We start from the raw sequence: 25,296 nt of genomic DNA on the forward strand, positions 1-25,296 counted from the left end.
AGTGGCAAAGCTAGTGCAAGTCAATGGTGCTTGCTAGCATGCCAATAAAAAAACGATATTAACAGATCTAACTGTTCAAACAAAACCATGTACATTGCATCAGGGGTGATTGATTTGCGGGACGGGGAGTCCCTTTTGTTCCCACCAAAAAAAATCTGTAGTGAAAAAATGGTGACGTCACTTCCCACTGCTTGCCCAGACATTTTGTTGCCTGCAGAGCTGCTGGATTACTAATGTTGCTGTTCATACTACAATTATTGACCTGCAATGGTAAATTTAATTAACTTTATCCTGAAAACATAACCAACACTTCTGATTGCATGGGTCACCGGTGATTCTGATGCATGCTTGTGGTTTTTTATCGGCATGCTAGCAAGCACCACTGACTCCCACTAGCTTAGCCACTCCGGAGCTCTGCAAAAAACAAATAACTAAGAAACTGCACGGAATTTGTTGAAACCAACTCCACCGACTAATTAGACCCCCCGCTAACTCGAAAATTAATCCTAATGTCAAGAATTCTGAACTTCCCCTTTAACTTCTTTGGTTGTCTTGGAAGATGTTTTGCATGTCAACTCAACTCTGAGTGATGAGTGTGTATCGAGCATAGATAGGCAACTATTTGACCCAAATATTAATGGGATCCACGGATGGAAAGACTTGTAGTTCTTAAAAGACAAACGTTATGTTGAGTTAATTATCGAGGGTTGGTTGAATATTTGCTTGATTGATTGAATATTTTCTTGTGCTCATATATACCTAATACATACATAATACATATTGCCATATTTTTTCTTATTTGATATAACCATTAAATGATTATTGCTTGCTATGCTAGGCTGTAGTATAATGTTTAAGTGTTACAAAGTGTTAAAAAGGGTCGGGGTGACAACTGCCTTGCTTTATGGCCGCAACATTGCGTAACTAGACCTTCTAGGACATCTTCAGCATCTTACGTCTGGACTTTCGTCTAGACTTTTGAGGACAATCTTCCATTCGAGGACGTCTTCCATGGCCGCAGCGTTGCATAACTGAAGTGTCTGGGTCATTCTGACCACTTTACCTAAGTGCCCTTTCTTACACACGTGTATTTAGTTAGTTCCACCTACATGCTCACACATAGCCAGCCAAAATCAAATGGGTGTCTCCAGCTTGCTTTCCCCCTCCCTTTAGGGCGGCACCCTTCTGTGTTAGGACAAACCCCTAATAAAAGAAAGAGCAAGGAGGGTTTTTTTTAGATCAATTTTGGTGACTATACAGCGTAATCCAGCATTTCACTGTCTAGTCCCTCCTTGCTCTCCTTGGCCAAGAAAACTGAGTGTCTTCTCTCCTTATTTTTGGGTAATTTTACAAATGTCTACCTAAGGGTCTATTTTTGAACTTGACATGTTATTATGAGTTAAAATAATTTGATATTGAAACCCCTTTTGATGTTTTAGTTTTTATACAATTTGTAAAATTAGTTTAACTAGTAGTCACCGTTGTTGTCGACGTCACAGGGCAATGACGTCACATGGTTACGCTGACGGGCTATCAGTGTATGACTCTAGTGACATAAACATGTCATCTGTTCAACCCTTTGAATTTGAACCAGAGAGGAACATTAATGAGCATGACAGCACTGTCGATTTATCACAAAACAAGCAGCAAACGCAAAATGAACAGGCAAGACGGGATGTGACAAGATGAAAGTAGGGGAAAAAACTGTGTTCTGCCAAAATGTGCAACACCGGCGAAACGGCTACAAGAGGCAAATTTTACACCCAAAGTACTACTGTGCGCTTTCAGCTTGTTTTGCTTAGATGCATACGGACAGAACATACTGAGGACGCCTTAAGAAAATACTTAAACGTAGTAATATCAAACAACGGTGGCTCAAATATGCTATGTGACTAATGTGGTCAGCAGATCAACAATCTCCTTTAAAACTACAACAAGAAAAACCCATGCTTAAAAGTATGAGAGGGAAACACATGCAAAAAGTATTTTGAGGTAATGAAAAGGTAATAAAAGGCTCAATAAAAACACATACTTGCCGCTTTTAATTGATGAGCGCATGTGTTGGACGTCTCGCCGCGTAGAAGGAATTGCAGTAACCCTGTAGTATTCGTCAAGTGAGTGTGACATACCATTGCAGGTATAAAAACATGGCGCCCTCCGTAGGTCAAAACATGTACTAAATATTATAGATTCTTTAATGAATGGCAATATTTTACGTGTTTCTAATAACATATTTTAGTAAAAGTGAACAATTGTGGTTTATTAGGGCCTTCAAGTCTTTAAGTTCGAGGTTCCTTTTAAAGATGTGGCCCGATAACTATTGGCTTTTCTTTAATTTTTCTGAACTTTTTTGTATCCGTAAGATTGATAATATTGTGGTGTGCTTATAATTTGCGGGATGAATATTGTGTGTTGTTATCACATCTGCTTGGATGAGAAGTAAAACGTCTTCTAAAACAACCAGAACAGTACAGTTTCAAGCCTTCAATGCCCTGAGAATGAAATGATCAGTAGGAATTAGAGGGTTTACAGGCACATGCACTTATCATATCTTCACATCAATCTAAACGACAAAATGTGTCTTTAAAGAAAAATTGAGAGACTGTGCTTTGAAAGACCCCTTCTTTTATCTTTTTTCTTCTCAGAGGAAGTCTTTCGCCAGAGCTTCTCCAAAGTTGGGTGCGGCCATGAGAATAGCAATGGTGCAGATTATGTTGAAGACGCTGAATCCGACCAGACACAGGCGGTCGATAACGGCTGCAGCGAACTGCCACTGTTCAGCTAGACTGAGCTGCCGGTCCTGTTCGCGAACCCGTTCCACTAAGAACTGTACTTCAGTGAGAAGAGCCTTGAGCTGGTTGTCCACTGCCCCGCTTCCAATGATGCCACTGTGGGTGTCTGAAAGGGCAGCCCTACCTGAACCTGTCCCCGCTTCTAAACCACCCGACCCTGGAGACATGGTTGACGACTCGGGGTTTATGGATGCTGTTTCCTGCAATTTGGCAGACAAAAATTGTTGATGACTCGGAATATCTCCCCCTCCATCTGAAGCTTCTCCATCTTCGCCCGTTGGTCCGTAGGAGCCCCTCATCTGATTGTGACTCTGGCCTTCTACTTCTGCAGTAGACTGAAAGGCCTGGAACCCCATGTAAGGCAGATGACCGTTTGGTTGAGGATGCAGATTGGGGCTAGGATCTCTATGGATGACATGCGGAAGAATAACGGCTTGGGAAATGCACTCATGAGGCGGGGTGTGATGGAGCTGAGCCAGGCTGGCTCTCAGGGACGCAAGGCTTTGGGGGATAATGGCGGTCAGTTGAGTGGCAGGTGAGGACAGGGTCTTGCTTTGAGTATCTGCCTGGCTGTGTGGACGATCATGTTCCATTCCCTCACCTGGACGTTTCATCCTCAGGAACCAAGGTACCCACTGCAGAAGAACTAGGTTGACCTGTCAGACAATGACAATGGTAAAAAGAGGTGAAAAAACTGAACTAAGGAGGACAAGTTCTATAGAAAATGGATGGAAAGCCTTAGTTCTGTGCTCTCAAGTCTCAAAGGAGTTATGAGATGATGATTCACAGGGGGAAAAAATCTAAATTGGCACCAATAGAAAATGGCTGGAACAGATCCTGTTGTCAAACCTCTATATTGTAAAGTGAGGCCGTGGTTGACTTGATGTAGTCTTACTAAATAGCTCTCACCTTCAGGTTTTAGCACGCAGAGGATCCAACTCACCCAATGTGGTATCTGTCCATTGTTGGGGTTGTGGTGATGGAATTGAAGGACAATGACTGTAGCCACTACAGACATCCCAACAATCACCATGGTGCTGGCAAAGTACTGACCTTTAACAGATGATTAGCAGGCTGTCAACATGGTAAGATATCTTTAAAATCCCTTAAGAGATATATCAAACAGTTAAAATAACAAAAATGACCCAAAATAAACGTAACGACTGACCTATGAGTGGTATAGAATCTGAAGTCGCTGGCATTATCTCAGCAACCATCAACATGAAGACAGTCAGAGAAAGTAGAACAGTAATTCCTGAAAGGAAGATAAAACAGTCATCTTTAATAGAATGTATCAGTGTATGGGATTACTTTGAAGTTACTTCAAACCATATTAGACAAGCTGTCGGTACACTTCCCTTGACCTCAATTCAGCAAGCATCAAAGGTGAACTCTGTGTTTCGAATTTTGCTTTTTTTTTTTTTTTCAAAAGGTACCATGAAATAAGCAAACTGTTCTAGGAGGGCGTATTGTGAAAGGTTAAATTGTTCAATATGGCTACACTTGCTCCGTGTCTCTCAAAGAAAGCCTGACTCAGAGATTGAAAACACTCAGCACACAAAGAGACATTTGGACCAGTTTCCCTCATAGAAGAAATCACAAGGATCCACAAAACCTGTTTGACATTTAAAATGAAAATTGCACCATACAGTATTTAATTTTTTTTTTTTTTTTTTAGATTTTGCCTCTACACTGTTATAAACAACCTATAGAATTTACTCAATAAAATTGAGATAACTCTTTACACTCAGTTTCATAGTGTAAAGTTTAGACAATTTTACTTCGTAAATATTACCTAAATACATCAACAATGATATACTCAAATAATTTGGGTAATTTTTACTTAACCTTTTGAAACAGATAAACAGATTAAATCACTTAATACCTAATAAAATGTAGTATTATTTACTCATGATTAGGGTTGTTCCGATCATGGTTTTTTGCTCCCGATCCGATCGTTTTAGTTTGAGTATCTGCCGATCCCGATATTTCCCGATCCGATTGCTTTTTTTTGCTCCCGATTCAATTCCAATCATTCCCGATAATTTTTCCCGATCATATACATTTTGGCAATGCATTAAGAAAAAAATGAATAAAACTCATATGCATATATATGCATTTAACATACAGTACAAAAGTACTGTATTTGTTTATTATGACAATAAATCCTCAAGATGGCATTTACATTATTAAGATTCTTTCTGTGAGAGGGATCCACGGATAGAAAGACTTGTGACTTTGTATATTGTGACTAAATATTGCCATCTAGTGTATTTGTTGAGCTTTCAGTAAATGATACTGTAGCCATACCCAAATGCATGATGGGAAGTGGAACCATGACTGTGCGTAGTGCTACCAGTTGATATATCTTCTCTGCGTTGGGAAATAATATAAGGTGTTAACTAAGAAAAAGATCGATTGCTACCTTGCTTCCCCACATTGCTTCCCATGATATTTCTAATCATAGGGAGAGGGATTGTAAGGCTTTCGCCAATTAAAAAAAAGGCTCCAGAGGCTGCCAAAATTCACTCTACTCATTTTGCGCTGCCTTTTATCTCTCTATATAGATAAAACGGCGCCATTACAGATTAAGCGCGACATTGCGTGGGTGGGTCGTGCAGCGCATGCATTAATTGCGTTAAATATGTTAACGTGATACATTTTTTAAAAAATTAATTACCGCCGTTATCGGGATAAATTTGATAACCCTACCTTAAGCCTAAACTAAAGACTCTGGATGAGTGTAACATATTATGTTTGTAACGTTAAATACAATCAGAAAACGATTTAATTAAAATATATACAGTATATATATTAAAAAAAGGCATGGCCGATATTTTTTTGCCGATTCCGATACTTTGAAAATGACGTGATCAGACCCGATCGATGGCGATCGATCGGGACATCTCTACTCATGATTGTAGTGTATTTGTATAATATATTTTGCTGAATGTTTTTTAATAAATACTAAGGAACAGCAATCTGGTTGATAGCTGATTTATTAAAGAAACCGTTTCATTGATATTACCATTTTACATGACTGAATTTGAAGGCTCTGGGCAGATGAGGCTGAAAATTCATTTGACAAAATAATGTAACATGCATATACAGTACTGAAAGCTGTGCGGCTAAAAGAAAATGCTACAAAACAAAGAGAATAGATTGTTGGGAATAAATGAATATAAATCCTTGAACAAAAAATTTGAATTTAGGTTGTAAATGTACCATGTTTTAAATAGTGTTGAGACCACCAGAGAAGGCCTCGCTTGTCTTGATCTGCAATGTGTTGTTTTTATCGTATGTTGAGTTTGTTTTACTTCTGTGAACAAATTATTGAGTTTGAGGCACAACTCTGCACTTGGTATGCTGTACTTGAGTTCTAATTCCACTGACTTTCTGACAACTTAAAATATATATATATATTTCACCCTCTTATCTTCCCTCCTGTCTGTTCTTTCTCTCCCTCTCAGTCCCATTGTAATTCTCCCTAAAGCGTCTTCATAGCTTGACAGAAAAATGTTCCCGTCATGTTGACAGAGCGAGACTCTAGGAAATCCACAAGAGTGTTGAATATGCAGACAGTCGTGTGTGTTTCAACTTATAACCCGAGTACGCTTTCTCACAATTGTGCCGCCTCACCCAAGCTAATCTTCTCTCCGGAGTTGGCTGGGAGCAGGAAGACGAGAAGTGTCATGGACGAGAGGAGCACGCAGGGGATGAGGAGGTTGAGAGCGTAATAAAGTGTCCGCCGGCGCAGGGTGACCACAAAAGTTACGTCGGGGTAAGGTTCTGCACAGCAGTCATAGAAAATCTCGTGCCGACCTCCGGGCACCTCTGAGGAGGACACAGGAAGGTCAAAGATGCGAAAAACCAACAAAAAAAAAAAGTCAGGAAAATCACAATCAAGATTACTCAGTTTATCACAATTGATTTTTTTTGAACAGGTGTATTTATGTAAAACAAAATCCTGAAATGCTACATTTTTGTACATTGATTTCAACAGGTCAGGTTTTCACCCCTGAGCTAATAGAGAGGCACTGTTTAAGTGATTAGCTCTATCTAGTCTTAAAGCAGAGAAGAGCAACAGAAAGTAAACTCAATTTATGCCTCTTGTGCTGTATTCAGGGCCGGCCCAGGCCATTTGGGGACCCTAAGCAAAATAATGCCAAGGGGCCCATATTTTTGTAAAAATGTATTAAAATTGTAACTTTATGTGCATCTTTCTTGATTTTTGATCTCATAACTATGTACACGACATTGCCAAGCATTACCTTGAATTGTACATTTGGGGAAATCATCATCTTGTGAAGAGGACGGCACTCCACCTCCAATTCAAAGATACTTCTCAATAGCTCTTTTCAATCATCCGAAGTACAAAATATGATTACATGGAACAAAATTCAGCCCAGGAAAATATTCGTCCACAAAAACGTGTACTGTTGGGAGTGCGCAACTAAGTAGATTCACCGTAGGCTGATACATGGCATACTACTTGATAATAATGTCCGATATAAATGAAATGACTAGGCTACGTCTACACTAGGACAGATATTTGGCCGACTATTTTTATACCTGTCCACACTTCGTTTAAGGTGCGTTTAAGGGCCTCCACGCTTCTGCGAGGTACGCCTGCATTTGCGCAAACTACGCATGCTCATGTGTTACATCATCGCCCGCGCGGTTTATCTCTGAAACGGAAACTCATTCCTGGCCCACGGAAAATTTCGAAATTACTACTCCTTTTAGACAGTCATTATTTTGTGATCACTGTTTTTTTCGTGATCGCAATTAAACGCATCACACAGGAGCAGGAGTGGAAGGGAGCGCACGCTCTGCAGGCGCCGTGTTGTGATTGAAATAAATCTTTATAAAACAACGGAAGCCTGACATCATTACTTGGGATGTTGCAATCGATGCTCAATTGCGCTCTCACCACTTGGAGAATAACAAACAGAAGCATATGGTGTGGCGCTGAGTATATTTCCTTGAAGCAGGACGGGACTGCTTGTGCATAAAAGTGGCGATCCTGGAAGTGGCAACAATTTTGACAGGCAGGTCTGGGTAAAAAAACTGATCGCGCGCCTCTTTGACTGGGGGTACCACGCAGGTCACTTTTCAGGGTTTAATTTTCCTCTACGTATTTTTATATACAGTACTCATGTTCAGTCGGCATTGAGTTGGGAGGGGTCAGCCCCACAGCTGGCTAATCGGAGACAACTCGGGAGACGAGCTCTGTAAAAAAACGTTCATCTCCACCTCATCCGCGATGGGAGGACCCCAAATGGGCACTGAATTGAAGCATAGTATTGAGACGTAGATTGAAGGTTCAAGAAGAGTGTATGGAAAAGAGCAGGAATGCCACGTCGTGATCGTCCGCCTCCATTGTTTACGATGCTGTCATGCTGCACTAAAAACAGCGACGGCATGACGTCCCTTGCTGAGTATCCGAATGTTGTACGTGACAGCAGTCCATATTAGGGCGGCGTGTAGGCGGCGGGTAACATTACCCGCCTACATTAGCTGTCTAACAACTAATCCGGATAATAGGCATACTAGTGTAGCAGGCATGTGGTATAGTCCAAGTAATTACACGTTTAAGGCCATTACCCGTCCTAGTGTAAACATAGCCTATATCTACGCTCTCCAGTCCAAATGCATATTATGCCAATATTTCATTTTACTACAATCAGCGGAAGCCGTACATTTGCCACTGCCGACAGGTGACAACTTGCTCGGCTTTACTTGAGTCGCTCCGGGACTTCGCCCTGCAGCTAATGGCAATTACCAACGTTCAAGTAAGAGTGTCTTGCACAACAACAACATGCTCTATTACCTTGAGACTGCTGTTTCTTTTCTTTTCGGATTTTCTTCTTCTTTTGTGTCTCTGCTACAGAAGGATAAATTCTTTTCGACATTTTCGTGCATCTATTTTCCAAGCAAGTTTGAGCACCAATCATCGCAAAGCAGGTTCAGCATCACTCCCCTGGTTGCCAGATTGTAATGACAAGAAAATGGATGTTTGCATGGATAAATGGCAATGCGCACCACATTATTCACGATGCTCAATTAACAACGTATGAAATGAGGTTTCCAGATAGGGGCCCTAAGCAGCTGCATAGGCTGCGTATAGGCTGGGCCAGCCTTGGCTGTATCCATTGATGCGACCACTGATGTAGACATTTAACCTCACCCAGTAGGTCCCACTCTCCATTGGGCATGTATCCCGACACATCTGCCTCCTTCATCTGAATGTCCAGCAGCCAGCCGTCGAATGTCCAGGATCCAAACTTCAACTCGCAACGTTGAATATCAAAGGGAAACCAGCGCACATCCACATTGCAGGTGCTGATAAATATTCCTTTAGAGAAAATGTAATGTAAATGTTCCAAAGGCATGAAAAATAAAAATATTTCAGAGAGTGAAAAAATAGCAACACACCTGGAGGCAGATACTCACAGAACCCACTGGAGTTTACCAGCACGTTGGTCTTAAAGGTGGCGTCAAACTTGTTGTGAGCACTGCAGTAGTGACAGTGATCAATGTGCGCGTGCGTGTATGCATGCCTGTTACTTTTTGTCGGCGTCACATACCTGTTATAAAGCAATATGTCTGGTGTCCATACTTGATCTGCAGTGAAGCGAAGGTTTTTAACTCCGGGGTACTCAGACTGATTCCACTGCAGGTAGTGATCATACCACTGCTGTGGGGCATGAATATACATTTTACTGATTATTATTCTAGTGCTCAGCTCAGCATAATAGACATAAAATATACAACAGTTATGTGTGGGTACAAGTATTAAATTATTCAATTCTGCATTTGTGTGCCACCTATTCCTGCCATCTGCGTTGCGACAGTGAGGGAGTGTATGTAAATACAGATACAATAGCAGATTATTAATGAATAACTTACCATCTGTAGCCATATATTTGTGGTGAGGATCTGGTTCTTTTCATCCTTGAACATTGCAAAAGTAAATGGTAAAACATGAAAATTAATGTGTAAAGTGACAAACGTAAAGACAGGCTTTGTATTAAAAGAAAAAAATAAAAAGACAGGATAACCTTGATTAAGACTGCTGGTTACCACTGTACAGTAGTCGAGACGGGCTTTAAGTAATTCAGCGGGGTAATACAAGTATACAGTGATATGAAAAAGTATCTGAACATTTTGGAATTTCTCACATTTCTGCATAAAATCACCATTAAAATGTGAAAATCACAGAGATGAAAAAACTGTGTGCTTTAGGGCTGCAGCTATTGAATATTTTAGTAGTTGATTAATCGATTGACTAGTTAGTTCGAATAATCGAGTAATCGGATAAGGAACATGAAAAATTAAAATACCTGAGCTGAGCCTCAAACGCTCTATATATATATATATATATATATATATATATATATATATATATTTATTTTTTTTTTTTAATGAGGATCTATGTACAACAAAAGAACAACTGGCTAACTTACATAGAAAAAGTCCGCTATCTTAAATGCTATAAAATGCTAAAGTTTTTTTTACAATGCTCTTAATAAATGGTTCAGACACATATTCCCACAAAAAACGGCTAAATATACATATAACTAATTAATGAATGCATTAAAAAAAAGAAAAAAATCATTAGCTCAAACAAAACTTAGCTTACGTTGGTCTTAACAGGGAGCAGTTGGATTCAGCCATGTGAAAAGAGGAAGACCAGAGGGCAGTGTATCCAACCTAATCAATAAAACTAAATGCAAACACTTTCAAAATAACCATTACAACGCCAATTTCATTAAACGAATATTCGAAGCAACAAAATTTAATTCAAATATTTTTTTCTAATCGAATACTCGACTTAATCGATTAATCTTTGCAGCACTAGTCTGCTTTAATTTAAATCACCCAAACATTGATAGGTTTTCATATTTTAATGAGGATAGTATGCAAACAATGACAGAAAGGGGAAAATAAGTAAGTGAACCATCACATATAATATTTTGTTGCCCCTCCCCTTGGCAGCAATAACTTCAACCAGATGCTTCCTGTAGTTGCAAATCAGTCTGGCACATCGATCAGGACTAATCTTGGCCCATTTTTCCTCTACAAAACTGCTGTAGTTCAGTCAGATTCCTGGGATGTCAGGCATGAATTGCTGTGTTTAGGTCATGCCACAGTATCTCAATGTGGTTCAAGTCTGGACCTTGACTTAGCCACACCAGAACATGTATTTTGTTCTTCTGAAACCATTCTGAATTTGATTTACTTCTGTGTTTTGGATCATTGTCTTGTTGCAGCATCCATCCTCTTTTTAGCTTCAACGGTCTAACAGACGGCCTCAGGGTTTCCTGCAAAAGATCCTGATAAACGTTTAAATTCATTCTTCCATTAGTGATTGCAAGTTGTCCAGGCCCTGAGGCAGCAAACAGCCCCAAATGATGATGCTCCCTCCACCATGCTTCACGGTGGGGATGTTGTTGATGTTGTTGAGCTGTTCCATTTTTCCTCCACACATGACATTGTGTGTTACTCCCAAACAATTCAACTTTGGTTTCATTAGTCCATCAAATAGTTTGCCAAAACGTCTGTGGAGTGTCCAAGTGCCTTTTTGCGAAAATTAAACGAGAAACACTGAGGGGGTTTTTTAGACAGCAGTGGCTTCCTCCGTGGAGTCCTCCCATGAACACCATTCTTGGCCATACTTTAACATATAGTTTATGTGTGCACAGAGATATTGGACTGTGCCAGTGATTTCTGTAAGTCTTTAGCAGACACTCTAGAATTCTGTTTTACCCCTCTGAGTATTCTGCACTGAACTCTTGGCGTCATCTTTGGTGGAGGGCCACTGCTTGGGAGAGAAGCAACAGTGCCAAACTCTCCCCATTTGTAGACAACTTCTCTGACTGTCGATTGATGAATATCCAGACCTTAAGAGATGGTTTTGTATCCCTTCCCAGCTTTATACACATCAACAATCCTTGATCGCAGGTCTTCAGACAGCTCTTTTGACCGAGCTATGATGCACATCAGACAATGCTTTTCATCAAGACAATTCTTACCAGGTGTGTGTTTTATAGTGGGCAGGGCAGCTTTAAACCACTCATTTGTGATTGGGCACACACCTGACTTAAATTGTTTGGTAAAAATTGGTTTCAATTGCTCTTTAAGTCTCCTTAGGCTAACTTCCCCCCCCCCCCCCGTCATTGTTTGCATCCTATCCCCATTTATATACGAAAACCTATAAATGTTTAGTGGTTTGGTGGTTTAGTTAAAGCAGACACTGTTTTTTTATCTTTGTGATTTTGACAACTTGATTTTGATTTTATGCAGAAATGTGAGAAATTCCAAGAGGTTCAGACACTTTTTCATCCAACTGTATGTCATGGAAAAGGTGGGACCACTGGCAAAAAATTTCATGCAATCCAGTTACACCATCGCTTAGCATTGTATCTTTGACAGCAAGACCAAATCGTCAACTCAAGCAAAAAAAAAGAAGAAAAAGAGTAATTCATGTACAGTATCAGTGAACAACAAGCACTTATACTGCTAACTTGTCACTTTACGCAAACAAGTAAGATTTTGTGACTTGTGGTAGTGCTATGTATTGTTTCTTGTTACATTATAGTATTGTTAAGAGCCTGTTTTTGTTTTTGATATATAATTGAGTTAATAAAAAAAACTTGTAACTTTACATAGGTCAGACCTTTGAAATTCAATAGCGTACTTATAATAATTTTGGGGGCTTTCCATCAGATGAGTAAATTCAATGTTGGTGGATTGTTGCTATTTACTACTGCTATTTACTACTAGGTATTTGGTTTCAAAAGTGTAAAGTCACAACACGCTCTACCTTCTTTCCTTCACAACATGGCTGTTTTCAAGAAGAAAAGCAGCAGCATGTTTTTTTTTTCTTTTTTTTTTTTTACTATCAACACTTTCCTGTGAAACACAGAATAGGACCACTCTCTCTGAGCAGCTTCTTGCTCACGTTTTGCCGGTTATATAGTTTCCAGCAGAGTTCACTACATTTCCCACAGTTTAATTAACGTTAACTGTAGAAAAGGCATACAGGAGGACACTTCTCTCTAAGCAGCTTCCTACTCGAGTTTTGCAGGTTAGCAAGTTCACACAGTTTAATGTTATGCTAACTGTGATGCAGGTCGGACTTTCAGCAGCAAAATTAGTGGAGTGTTCATCACCTCCACAACATTGACATCTTTTTACATTACTTACAGTGGCTGCTGACTGAAAAAAACTTCTGATATCCCTCCTCTTTGAAGGGGCAGAGGAGGCGACATGTTGATATGTATTTCTGTCAGAGATGTGTAAGTGTGTGTTAGGGTTGGAGTGGGGTCTAGTCATGAGCCAATCGAATGTGTGTTTGTAGGGGGGGGAAATGGACCGGCATATTCAGCAAGTGAAAAAAGGTAAATGTAAGTATGAACATCATGAAAATAATTCACTTAATAATGGTAGGGTCAATTGTATCCTGACAACATATGGGAAGACAATCTAAATCACCAATATACGTAACTGACCTCATTACATATTGAAAATTAAAAGTTGGTGGGGACAATTTGAGCATCCTGAAAACTTGGCAGTGTTCTGTCCCTACTGTCCCTATGCAAACCTACGTCCTCTAGTTAATGTCTTAAAATCATCATTTTAAGTAAACTGGACTTCTGTTGAGTATTTTAAACTCAAAATTCTAAGTAAACTGGACTTTAGTCAAAGCAGATATATGATAAATTACTCCAAGCAGCCTGCAATGGCAGTGGAACATGCAGACAACTGTGCTGAACTGCCTGGCTGACTGTCTTGTTGCCCACAAAATTATGCAAGTTCATTCAACTCACTTTGTCACGTTAACAAAGCTAAGTTACGTGAATCACTTAAGAGAACTTAAGAATGTGAATTGTGTTTACCTTAAATCTCAAAGAAGCATGATTCAAAGGAAGTTTAATTTTCACAGAGTAGTTGTGAATATGCTTTAACATGTACATCTTAAACCATTTGTCCTTCTTGGGAGCGGAGTTGTAAAATTCGCTTACGTTTTGCAAAGAAATGGGAGTAAAGTAAAAAATCGGGCGTATGGAAACACACTGACATTTTTCTGGGATTTAGACATGTTGGTGGACTGCATAAAACAGTTAGTCAGAAGTCAGCGGCGTATACCCCATTGGACATCATTTGTGTAGTGCTTACCACATCCATGACTTGCATTAGAGTGATGGAGAAGTGGACTGTGAGGGTGTGGGAGTCATTGGCCACAGGCCTTTCCATGGGATTGTAATCTCTCAGCAGCTCCCTGAGCAAAAAGCGTTGCTGAGGACCCTGCGTTGTCTCTTCGTCAGTCGATGTGATGGAGAATTTGGAACATATTGATTAGGTTAAGAGAGAAAAAAGATTCGTGAAAGTAGCGCTATTAAAAGAGAACGCTGTGTCAGAAGAAAGCAAAAGAGTAATAGAACCTCTGGGTACTTCTAATCAATTACATGCCCTGATTGATCACCGGCGGACATACAATCTCTTCCTGCTGTTGTAAAGATGTCTGCTTCGTTCCATACAAGGAAAGTGAGGCTGTTAAAGTAGAGCTAACCCGAACACACAGCATTCACTGGAATATGAGCTTTCACTCTATGGCCCATAACTTCAGATAAGGAGGCTTTGATTCAATGCTTCCTTAAGAGTGCAATTACAATGATGTGAACACAATGGTCGTTTGACAACCACATCCAAGTTTATATATGGACAAAAGCATTGTCCTATTTTGGTGCAAAAGTAACGTGAATTTGAGAAAAAATATCGTTTTTGTAAAAAAAAAATAATAATAATGATAATAATAAAATAAAATAGGGATTAACTTGGTGCTAAAGTAATTTGAAGTATAAAAATTAACATTTCTTTTGCCAATTGGGATTGGCAAAAAGCATTATATTACTCTAATACAAACCTACAAATCGGATTTCCAAACATGATGCTAAACGTCTAGGCACAAATGATAGATAAAAAAAAACTTTTGGGGGGCATTACAGGGTAGAGGTGGGAGAATCGCAAAACAATACAGAAGTGTAATTGGTATAAAAATGCACTTTAATCTCACCACAGTTAGGGATCAGTGGTGCAAAATATGATTGTTAAAAGTTGGGCTCCAAATGCTTTTTTTTTCCTAAATAAAAGATAGTAATTTACTTATCTTCATAGCAGGCGCTGTAAAAATTTATTGTGGCTTCTGGGTATTCTACTGAATGTGGTATGCAGTTTAACAATTGGATACATGAATTTCCCTGAAGAAAAATAGCATCCATGTAGCTTTTTGAAATCCCTGTTAACTCCTCAGTTACACTGCAGTAAGGTTTAAACACATAAACAAGAGTTCAACCAGGGTACTTACGGTTTGAGTATTATTTCATTTAAGACTAAAGGCATATCAAGTAGAGTGGTTATGAATAAAAAAAAGTAAATAAATAAATAGAAATAAGTAAATGAATGAATAAATAAACAGACAGACAGACAGACAGACAGACAGACAGACAGACAGATAGATAGATATGATCTTTGCTCAGGAATCACACAGGGTGTCCATAGCACACAAACCAACAGAAAAATGACTTGCGAAAACAGGAAGAAACCAAAACTAGAAAAGAAAGAACATTAAAAAAGGCACAAACTATCAATGCACAACAAACAGGCTTTTACACCAATGGTACCACATGCTTGACCTACATATATAGCTATTTCTAGGGTCCGTTATTTTCATTAAAAATATTATTTTCAGACTCAATTTATCGACAAATGAACTTATACATGAGATTTCTTAATATCCCTAAATTGGCTGGCGCTTCTAGGCACACGCAATAGCATGGTTATTTAGTGGGAAATTAACATATCAATTGATCCTTAATATGATCAATTAAATTACAAAAACAAATTACATAAAGAAAACCGCATTAATTCGCTCTCATTATTTCTTTTTTTTTTTTGCATGGACCCGCTAGCATAATGCTAAAATACAGTGGAATATGCCATTGAAGTGCCAACAATAATGAATATCTATTCTGATTTAACTATCACAAGAATAAATATCAACACACATAAGCGCCACCACATTTCTTATCATAAACAAGAAATATAACAACGCTCAACTCTTTGGACGCGGCCAAAAACCTTTTTAATCAACCATTGAATGTAAAAAAAAAAAACGCAACCAAAAAAAGGCATCAAGAAAGCGAGTGCGTTTCTACGAAGTGTTGGCTCCATGATGTGCATACATTGAAGGGTGTTCTTTTTCTAAATTAATTGCAATAATGAAGGAACTTCTTATTTTTCTTACTTTTTTTTTTTTTTTTTTTTTAATTATGTATACTATACCTCATAAAAAGACAATAAATTGTGATCCACAGTTACTTCTATACATTCTTGCATTGTTGGACAATTTAATTGTTATATATTTCTTTCTTTTTAAAACTACTATCAGTACTGTTGAGGGAGAAAAAATGTCCTGCGACAGCAATGTATGTGTGTGTGTGTGTGTGTGTGTGTGTGTGTGTGTGTGTGTGTGTGTGTGTGTGTGTGTGTGTGTGTGTGTGTGTGTGTGTGTGTGTGTGTGTGTGTGTGTGTGTGTGTGTATGTACATTATATGTATGTATACGAATACATTTTGGCTGTGGTGGTAGGCTTTTGTTTATTTTTACGTCCCCTCTTGAAAAGGTTTTTTCTTCAGTTGAGTTGTACAGCATATTAATAGTAAAAACAGTTTTAGAATATGTATACAGTACTCACGCATATAAAGCTGTAACAACCCCCCAAAAAACAGCATATGATCAGAGATATGCAAACTTTATATCCATGTTATTGTATGTATGTGCATAATGGGCCAACATATTTCAAGTGATACTGTCCCACAGCATTTATGGTAGCAGTGAATTGTTGTCGGTTAGGGTATTCATACTATTCATTTGGTGTTAAATGTACATGATACAGATCATATTGATTGAGTCTATTCATTTAAAGTAATCACTTAAATATCTGTTAATCACTGCCTCGCTATACTGTAATGCTCAATCAATACACTCATGCATGTCTCAGCAATAATGAGAGAAATATATCACATGCATGACGCTTGTCATTACAAAGCTACTTCAGTGGTGCAAATATGCAAGGTCATACAAACACGCACATATAAACAAACAAACAAATTCACACACTTGTTTGAGCTCACTCCTGTCAAAGTCACTCACCAGGTAGCTGGGTAGCAAGTGTCAAAAGCCAAAGTGCCGCAGCCTGCAACATGCTGCACGTATTCCCCTTTTGTATGCTCGGAGACAGAATGAGAGAAGATGATTGATGAATCCAGATGTGAGGAGAAGTTGAGTGTGAAATGAACAGCAGTGGAGTGAAGGAAGAAGCATTAGAAGGAGTGAGGAGAAAGAGGAGGAGTAGTGGTGAAGAAAGAGAGGGTGAGCGAGAGAGATGCATTAAAACAAACACTAGGACAGGGAGCAGGGAGGCTGTCTTTTACCTGTAGTGTTCCTTACTCTGACCTGAACTCACCCTCCTTCATCTATCTTGACACTTTTTACGACAATCTGTGATTTAGTTAGGGGATTTCATCAATTGCCATAATTCTACGTATTCACATATGAACCTATTTCTATTTGAAGGGCTATAAAGTATCGTGATGTATGAAGGTCTCCCCAAACATACAATCAGTCACAAAACCACTAGAACCACAATGCAGTATCGGTGTGTTAAATCTCGCAATTTAAAGAAACACTTGGTAACTTTTCAGTTTTGGTTGATTTTAGCGACAAAGGCGGTAGGATTTTGCCTTAAGGAAGACTGCGTTTCCCATGAGGACCAGCGCACCCCCGCATAGTGTCGTAAAATTATGATGGTCACCTGCAGATGGATTAAACAACATTTTTGTTTCCAGCTGCTGTGTGACGGACGAGAAGTAATAAGGTAATGAATCCAGTTGTGGCTAAATAGTAGCATGTGATGGTTTGCAAATGTCTGGCTTAGTGTGGATAACCCCCCTACCACACTCGAACTCATCAGCACTGGCAAGTTATGTTTGGGGGCGAGGTTGTCACAACAGGGAGAGAAATGTTTACTCTTGAGTATCCTTTTATCCCTATAGCCTCTCTTTGTTTTCCCTCCTCAGACAAAACTTTTTGTCTCTGTTGCTCTGCTATCTTTGCAGATTTCACGCGAAAGTGTTAGCATCGACTTCCGTCTTTATAATTAATGGGGAAAGTGACATATGTCATACAGCAGTCAGCACGTTTGTAGTTTATTTTTTTGTGTGTGGTAGGGTTCCTGCCACCCTCCTCAAAGTTAATTAGTTCTGGTGAAAGAGATACAGACCCCTTCAAGATATAAAAGAGGTGTCATTTAACTAGTTGTCAGTCAACATATCATCACAAATGTTATGAAAATATTTTCATTAAGGTTGAAAAGTTACCTAGTGTGTTACAGTTCACAATAGAGCAACGCTGACATCTCCTGGATACTAGAGTAAGTAAAACAAGATGCAACTACAGGTAGACTATTAGGGCCACTTGCACAAGGCAACGCATTTAACTTATTTGTCTTTGTTTGACACGTCTTAAACACAAGATTTGCTGTCGTAGTTGTATTTAGGAGTTTATAGGTTTGTCCTTCGTTTGTAGTATAAATGAAATAATAGGAAAGTACAGTAGTGTACATAAATACAAACAACTACCCACACTATTGTTAAATAAAATTCATATGCATGGACAGGACCTTACTGTCTATACCAGATATGTCCAAAGTCCGGCCCGGGGGCCAAATGCGGCCTGCGGTCCAATTTCATTCGGCCCCCAGCCTCTGTCATAAAATCAATAACGTCTGGCCCGCACACAGATCTAATAAATTGGTCAGCAGTACTGCTACCAGCATATGAAGTTACCTCCACACTAAATGCTGCTCCTCATTTACCCACTAAAAGGCAGCAGTACTCTAAGCAACATTACCCCGTGTGACCCTTTACTCCCAATTTTCTAAAGTGGCGAGAATCAACAAAAAAAAGAAAGTTGACTGCGATGGCCGACGCTTCAAGGATAGGTGGAAATTGGAATATTTCTTCACTAAAATACGCAACAACTGTGTCTGTCTCATTTGGAAAGAGACAGTCGCTGTTTTTAAAGAGTTCAATGTGAGGCGATATTACCAAACAAGACACGCTGACATGTACGACAAGATTACAGGGGAGATACGTAGCGAGAAAATGAAGCAACCTGAAGTTAGTTCAATTTTACAGCAGCAGTATTTTGCAAGAGCCCGAGAGATGAAAGAGAGCGCCACAAAGGCTAGTTGCGGGATTGTTGAAATTATTAACTAAAAAAAAAAAAATAAAGCAAGTGTGACACACAGAATGGCTAAAATTTGCTTAAATATATTGTTCTACATAAAGGACGTCAGTCAAGGTCGGCCCCCCACATTTTTACCACTCTAAATCTGGCCCCCATTGCAAAACGTTTGGACATCCCTGGTCTATACTTTGCATCCCTATGTAACTAAGCAGATAATCGCGGTTGTGTCATTTCCCTAGCTCCCGTAAAGGCAGCACTACGGCCTTCGCTGTCCCACCTGGACGCATCCCAAATCAGATCGTGAGCTGCTTTTCTGGGGTGGCTCAGTCGTGGGTGTCGGTTCTGTGAGTACTACTCTCTCCCAGATTTTAATTATGAAGTTGAATATATTTTGTTATTGACCTGAGGCTCTTATTACTCGTTGCGGCCATTGATGGGCAGACGTGGTTTCATTGTGTGTCTGGCACATTTCCCTTGTGTCGACAGTTAGTGGGACTGCATTGTTGTGTGAATGGCGACATCTGTTGGATTTTAAGCGTCATTGCATGCAACTTCAATAAAGACTGGAAACGATTTATATAAAAGTTCATCCACGTATTTTTGTTTGCCAGATCTACAACGGGCGATACAACAAAACATACATACAAAACATCCGAATTAAATTGTGCATTACACGTTAATTTCAACAGAAATATTTGTAATGGCGTCATCTTCACGCGACGCTTTCTCAGTGCTACTGGTCGAGAGTTGTTTTACGTCACAATTCCCTGTATCGTTCGTGAAATTCTTTCTTTCTCCGCGTTAGGCTGTTACTTGAGCCAGCGGGGACCAAATACCGGGGTTATTTCGAGGTAAGGCGAATGATTCCTTTGTATTAGTTTAAAACTTTGGAAGTTTGTTGAAGACTCTGTGTTTTATGCGGCCAATAAATTGTCTGTACGCCAGGCGGTAGGTTAGAAATGGTGCAATGGCGGTGCGGCGTATGGCCGCCAGCACATTGTAGATAATCGGACTCTTCCGTTAGCGCGAAGAGTAAGTATTGCAGGTCCATTTCGTTTTTAGCACGGTGGTTCAAATATATAAAAAAAAAAATTAATACGCTTTTCGTGTGCATCTTGCGTCTAAATTACACGGTTATATTAATATCGTTCTTTTCCGTTGCGTTGGCACTGTTGTTCTTTTGTTTTGCCACTTCAAAGTCGCCATGATCGAAAAAGAGCGGTTTAATGGTTGCACCACTGAACATTTTATTTGTTCGAGTGCCCGCTTTTATTTATATGTTTAAAAATACAAACATTATTTACTTGCTCTTATTGACCCAGTAGTACGTAGAACACGTGCTGCTGAACACACTCGCGTTAAATGTGGGTTGCGTGCAGACCAATGACACTAGAGGAGTGCTAAATGAGTGCAATTGAAATCGAGTCAAATTGCATTTAAAATCTTCGAACCCAGTGTTTTAACTGAGGTTTGCGTTTTAAGGGTTTAATCCGATTTGTGCAATTTTGTTTGTAATTGACACCGTTCGTTTTTGCTGCCCCCAGTGTTTTTTTTAAATTACATTTTTCCCGTGTGTGACCTTCACGTTTGCCCGAATTCCACTGATTTGCGCAATATTCATTCTGCCTTAACTAAGTGAAGTTTATAAAAGCGGTTTCTATTTTACTAGCCCCATTGAACTAAACAATGGTTGTTCGTCTGTCTTCCGGTCACATGACATAAACGAAAGCTAACTTTCTAGCAAGAAATGAAATCGAAACTCTTAAATCTAGTAGCTGTTCTTCCTCGCCCTTTTGCGTGATTCACAGTGCTTTTTTTTCCTCGTGTAAAAATTTTCTGCAATTTGACGGTGTGTTTCTTAAATGCGTTGCAGCATCACTCGTGTATTTTTCGCTCCGTGGAATAATCTGAGAATCAACATTTGGAAAAACGGCCTTACTCCCTCGACTAAAACAACCTTCAGAGCACCCGCGTGTACATTTTCCCTTTTCAACGACGTTCATTTTGATCAAACGTTTTATTCTCTTCGTCGCAGCTCCTTCCAACAAGGTAATGTTCATAATTTAATGACTCTGAATACGTGCTGTAATTCCGGTTATAACCATCATTCACTTTAAAAAATCTAAACAGAAACATCTTTTATTTCTTTGCTTCTTCGACAGCATTTGAACACAAACTTTTGCATAGATTTATTCCTTATTAAGACTGTTCACACATTCAGGACATTTGATTTTGTATTTCGCAACAGTGCTTTGGAACTGAAAACGGCAGCATTTTTGAAAATTATTTATAGATAATATCTATGGCAATTTTTCTTCCTCAAGAAATAAATTTGCATTTTTCATTAGGGTTTCTAAAACCATAACATTTCATGCGACACCAAACAAAAAGGTCCTAAAACTACAGAATAATCGCGCAATAATTTATTGGTAACAATAGAGGGCATTGCAGATAATTGTGGTGGTTAAGGGTAAGGTGCATTAGAAGCTGGTAGGCTATCTATAAACCGGTTTACCTGTAACTCTTGTTATTTTGAAAGGTAAGTGGAGCTTTCCGGAATCCATGTGCCTTGACAGTGCATGAGGAGAGTGGAGCGAGGCTTGAGCTACTACCACATTGTACACATAACCCTCTTGTTGTCAGCGCCGGCTCCGTTTGTCCTCAGGCTTCAGCCCATGTCAGCCCCAATTATTTTGATTCACCAACATTTTGATGTTGTCTATTGACGTGGCAGCATTCAGGCCTTCTCACGACTGAAAGGACAGATCTGCTGACTGAGGGAAATCTGACTCAGTATTGGGATTTGTTGTAAATCTTTGATTTTGGAAAGACTGCTTATAAAAAAATAATCTTATGCCATTAAGCAATTTTATTTTTAAAAGTAAAGACAATATTATAATGCTTAGTATGTGTATGGTGTGTTTCGGTTAAATTTGAGTTTGCAAATTTCATATCTTGTGCTTTGTCAATGATGGGTAACTTTTCACCTGCAATAGTTTCCAATTCTGTTACATTTGAATTCATCCACAAGTATTGTAAGTAGGCCTGAACGATATATCGTTTAAACATCGCCATCGCGATGTGCGCATGCGCAATAGTCCCATCGCAAGGACGTGCGATAGTTTTTTCATTTCATTTTTTTAAATCCACAAACGTTTGTTTTGAGGAAGCAGCCTCTCATTCCCTCCAACTCGCAGTCATCGGCTCCTCCCTCTCCCCTGCTACAGCGGAGTGGAGGGAGGAGGGGCCGAACAGCAGAGCGGAGGGAGGAGGGGCCGTTTTCAAAGTGAAAGCAAGCTAGCAAGCAACACGTTGAATAGGGAAGACTGTCAAGTTCAATTGAGTTTCTGTTTCTTTTATATTTAAATTAATTGTAAATCGTATTTTTCAAATAACTATAGTACAGCTGCACATAAAGTTTTGATACTTAATATTTTTTAAATATTTTTACAACTTTGTTGCAGTTTTGCAGTTTTATATTGTTATATTTTGTGTAAACAACTCAGGGGACTAATGCACTTGCACTTTTATTTGACAGATTTAATATTTAAGTTCAAATATGTTGACAACTTTATTGTTTTACTGAGGTTTTTATTTATTGTTATAGTTTGTGAACAACTCTTGTCATATTTATTATTTTTGTTCAACTATGTTTACAACTTTGCTGTTATTTTACAGAAGTTTTTATTTATTGTTATATTTTGTCAAAAACTTAGGGGGCGAATGCACCTGCTCTTTTATTTGTCATTTAATGTATTTGCTGCTGTTGAAGTGTCAAATATTGTGTTCAATATATTATCTATTTTGTGCAGACATTGCTTCCTGGATCCCTTCATAATAATACAGCAATCTTAATCATTCACAAATGAAACGGTATTATATGAATACACTGTGGTCACGGTGTGTCATGCAAAGTATTTCCAAACAGCTATTCAAGTCATCTAGTGAAAATTTCTTTAAAAAAAAAAAAAAATATATATATATATATATATATATATATATATATATATTTTTTTTTTTAATATATAAAAATATATATATAAAAAATATATATATATATATATATTTTTTTTTTATATATATATTTTTTATATATATTTTTTTTTTACTATTGCAATATAATATCGCAATATATTGCACACCTCAAAAAAATCGCAACAATAGTTTTTTCCAATATCGTTCAGGCCTAATTGTAAGGCTCAAAATATAATGAAATCCTCAAACCAAGATCTAAATTATTAATCACCGTCCCTTTACTCGGGGATTAAGTTTCAGTGCGACTGGGTCTGAGCCTGTATGTCACCTTGCAATATCATTGTTGACGGGCAAGGTTATATTCCTCAAGATGTGTACAACAGCAGCCATGGTGTTGATTTCCATAGCCGCCCTGCCCACATGCCACATAAAGTTTTTAGATCACACGGTAAAATTATTGGTAAAAGAATGGCCCCTCAGGTAGTATTGATTATTGTATATTCTATGCCATGTACTTCATTATTCAGAAACACTTGATTATGTCAGGTTTATGGGTCACCAACAGGGTCTAAACTTGAAATAACGTCTTGTATTACCCAGAGACCTTTATTGCTTTTGTTTCTAATGTTCTAATGTGATTCTTTGTCTTTCAGGTATACACCTACTCTGTCCTTCTCATTGAGGGTTTCTTGTTAAGTGTACATTTCTATTGACCCAGCACATCCAGCTGCTTCGGCCACACTCTATCTCAACCCCTGCGCTATGAGCAGAGGTAGAGGAGGGCCTTACAACGATCAGTACCACAGGCACCCATCACCATATTTTCAGGATTATTACGAAAGATCTGGCGCATCCACTTCCTTCCCAAGGACTTACCCGCACCCTCAGCAGAAAGTTTCAAATGACTACAACAGACCGACATGTTTTGTAGCATCCACCCAGCCCCCTTTTCCCCTTAGTCCTTCTGCCCCGCCCTCACTAAGCCAGACAAAGAAACCTCCCACCCCTAATACAACATCAAATTTTCATGGTTATGATCCCCAGCCTCTAAATTCCTTTCAGTATTTACAGGTCCAGTTTCTGAGAGGACAGAGTGCTGAGGCACCACAGTTCGAATTCAATCCCCAAAAACCTAGCAGGTCAAGCGATTCTTCATACCAGCAGCAGTCAGGATACAGTAGACATCCAAAGCCCCACCGTGGTAGAGGTTATTATAGTCAGGCTCCCAATCTTGCTGGAGATGTGAACCAAAACCAGGTACACAGTAGATACCAAAGCTCCTACAGTGACTGGACCGTACCAACTAACGCTCTCTGTAGCAGTTTTCAGAGCTTGTCCCTCTACCAAAAGAGGCCCAACAGTGAAGACAAGAATTTTAAAAGACTTCCTACATTGTGTGTTTCAAGTAAACCAAGCTACATCACTCTCACTCCAGAAATCCAGGAGCAGGTGCACAGGTCTTTAAAACCAAGCGAAAGTATCTCTGCAAAATTGCTGGGGAAAAAACTTCATCTTCCCAAAAAGATAATCAACCAAGCACTCTACTCTTTAGAGCGTTCACAAAAAGTCTTCAAGCAAGGATTGTACCCTCCAAAGTGGACTTTGAACCTCAAAACTGTAAGGGTTGAGGAACCGCAATCTTCCAACTTTCAACAACCTAAAGTTGAGTTAGAGATAAAATCTGAAATAGAAGACGACGACTCAGACACAGAAACCCTGTCAAACTGTTCTTCTTCAGAGTCCCCTGTTTTGGAAACGTTTCATTCATCTGGGCAACCTAGTGAACATTGCAATAGTAGCACATCTGCTGATCAACCTTTCACAATGGCAGACCTTAAAGAAGGCATTTTACAGCAGCTCCTGAAGTTAGCCCCGGTAACATCTCTAGTGTTAGCCAAAAATATGGGCTTGAAGAATTCCAAACAGGTCAATTCCACCTTGTACTCCCTGGAGAAGACAGGAGAAGTCGTGATGAACCGTGAAAAACCGCCCACCTGGGATCTCTCGGACCACCAAAAAGAGAGAATGAAGAGGACCCTTAAGGCGTCAAAGAGTGAGCAGTTTGAGTTACCGATGAAAGAAGAGCCACAGCCAGAACTAATGAAAGAAGAGCCGCTGCCATTTGAGGGAAGTTGGTTGCCAAAGACTGACGTGGTATGTCCTGTTTTATGTTTTATCCTTTGTTTTTTACTGCCAAATATACCTTGCCATCT

At 39.1% G+C, this 25,296-nt stretch overlaps 2 protein-coding genes across 5 annotated transcripts in view; one reads left to right on the forward strand and one right to left on the reverse strand.

Annotated features, from left to right (window-relative positions):
• On the reverse strand, positions 1–21,768 carry LOC130914888 (neuronal acetylcholine receptor subunit alpha-7-like). 3 transcript variants are annotated; one of them, XM_057834465.1, is made up of 11 exons: positions 21,624–21,768; positions 17,012–17,088; positions 13,977–14,116; positions 9,705–9,749; positions 9,383–9,492; positions 9,231–9,310; positions 8,983–9,150; positions 6,432–6,626; positions 3,961–4,047; positions 3,736–3,845; positions 1–3,448 (listed from the first exon to the last, which is right to left on the reverse strand). In XM_057834465.1, exons 2-11 carry the CDS (start codon positions 17,061–17,063, stop codon positions 2,642–2,644), a joined length of 1,794 nt encoding a protein of 597 aa, XP_057690448.1. In that variant the 5' UTR covers positions 17,064–17,088; positions 21,624–21,768; the 3' UTR covers positions 1–2,641. The 3 variants fall into 3 exon arrangements, with proteins under 3 accessions (XP_057690448.1, XP_057690449.1, XP_057690447.1); XM_057834466.1 differs by lacking the exon at positions 17,012–17,088 and having other exon boundaries at positions 13,977–14,079; XM_057834464.1 differs by lacking the exon at positions 21,624–21,768 and having other exon boundaries at positions 17,012–17,628.
• The window catches only part of adar (adenosine deaminase RNA specific), a 16,241-nt gene continuing 10,762 nt past the window's right edge, over positions 19,818–25,296 (forward strand). The window contains exons 1-2 of one of the 2 annotated variants that reach the window (XM_057834461.1): positions 19,818–19,959; positions 23,737–25,237. In XM_057834461.1, coding sequence (XP_057690444.1) covers positions 23,846–25,237 — 1,392 coding nt within the window. In that variant the 5' untranslated portion in view covers positions 19,818–19,959; positions 23,737–23,845. Of the gene's footprint in view, positions 19,960–20,833; positions 21,158–23,736; positions 25,238–25,296 lie in introns of those variants that run through there. The other variant, XM_057834462.1, reaches the window with a different exon arrangement.

The sequence above is a fragment of the Corythoichthys intestinalis genome, chromosome 4, assembly GCF_030265065.1.
Source record: "Corythoichthys intestinalis isolate RoL2023-P3 chromosome 4, ASM3026506v1, whole genome shotgun sequence".
NCBI classification, from domain to species: Eukaryota; Metazoa; Chordata; class Actinopteri; order Syngnathiformes; family Syngnathidae; genus Corythoichthys; species Corythoichthys intestinalis.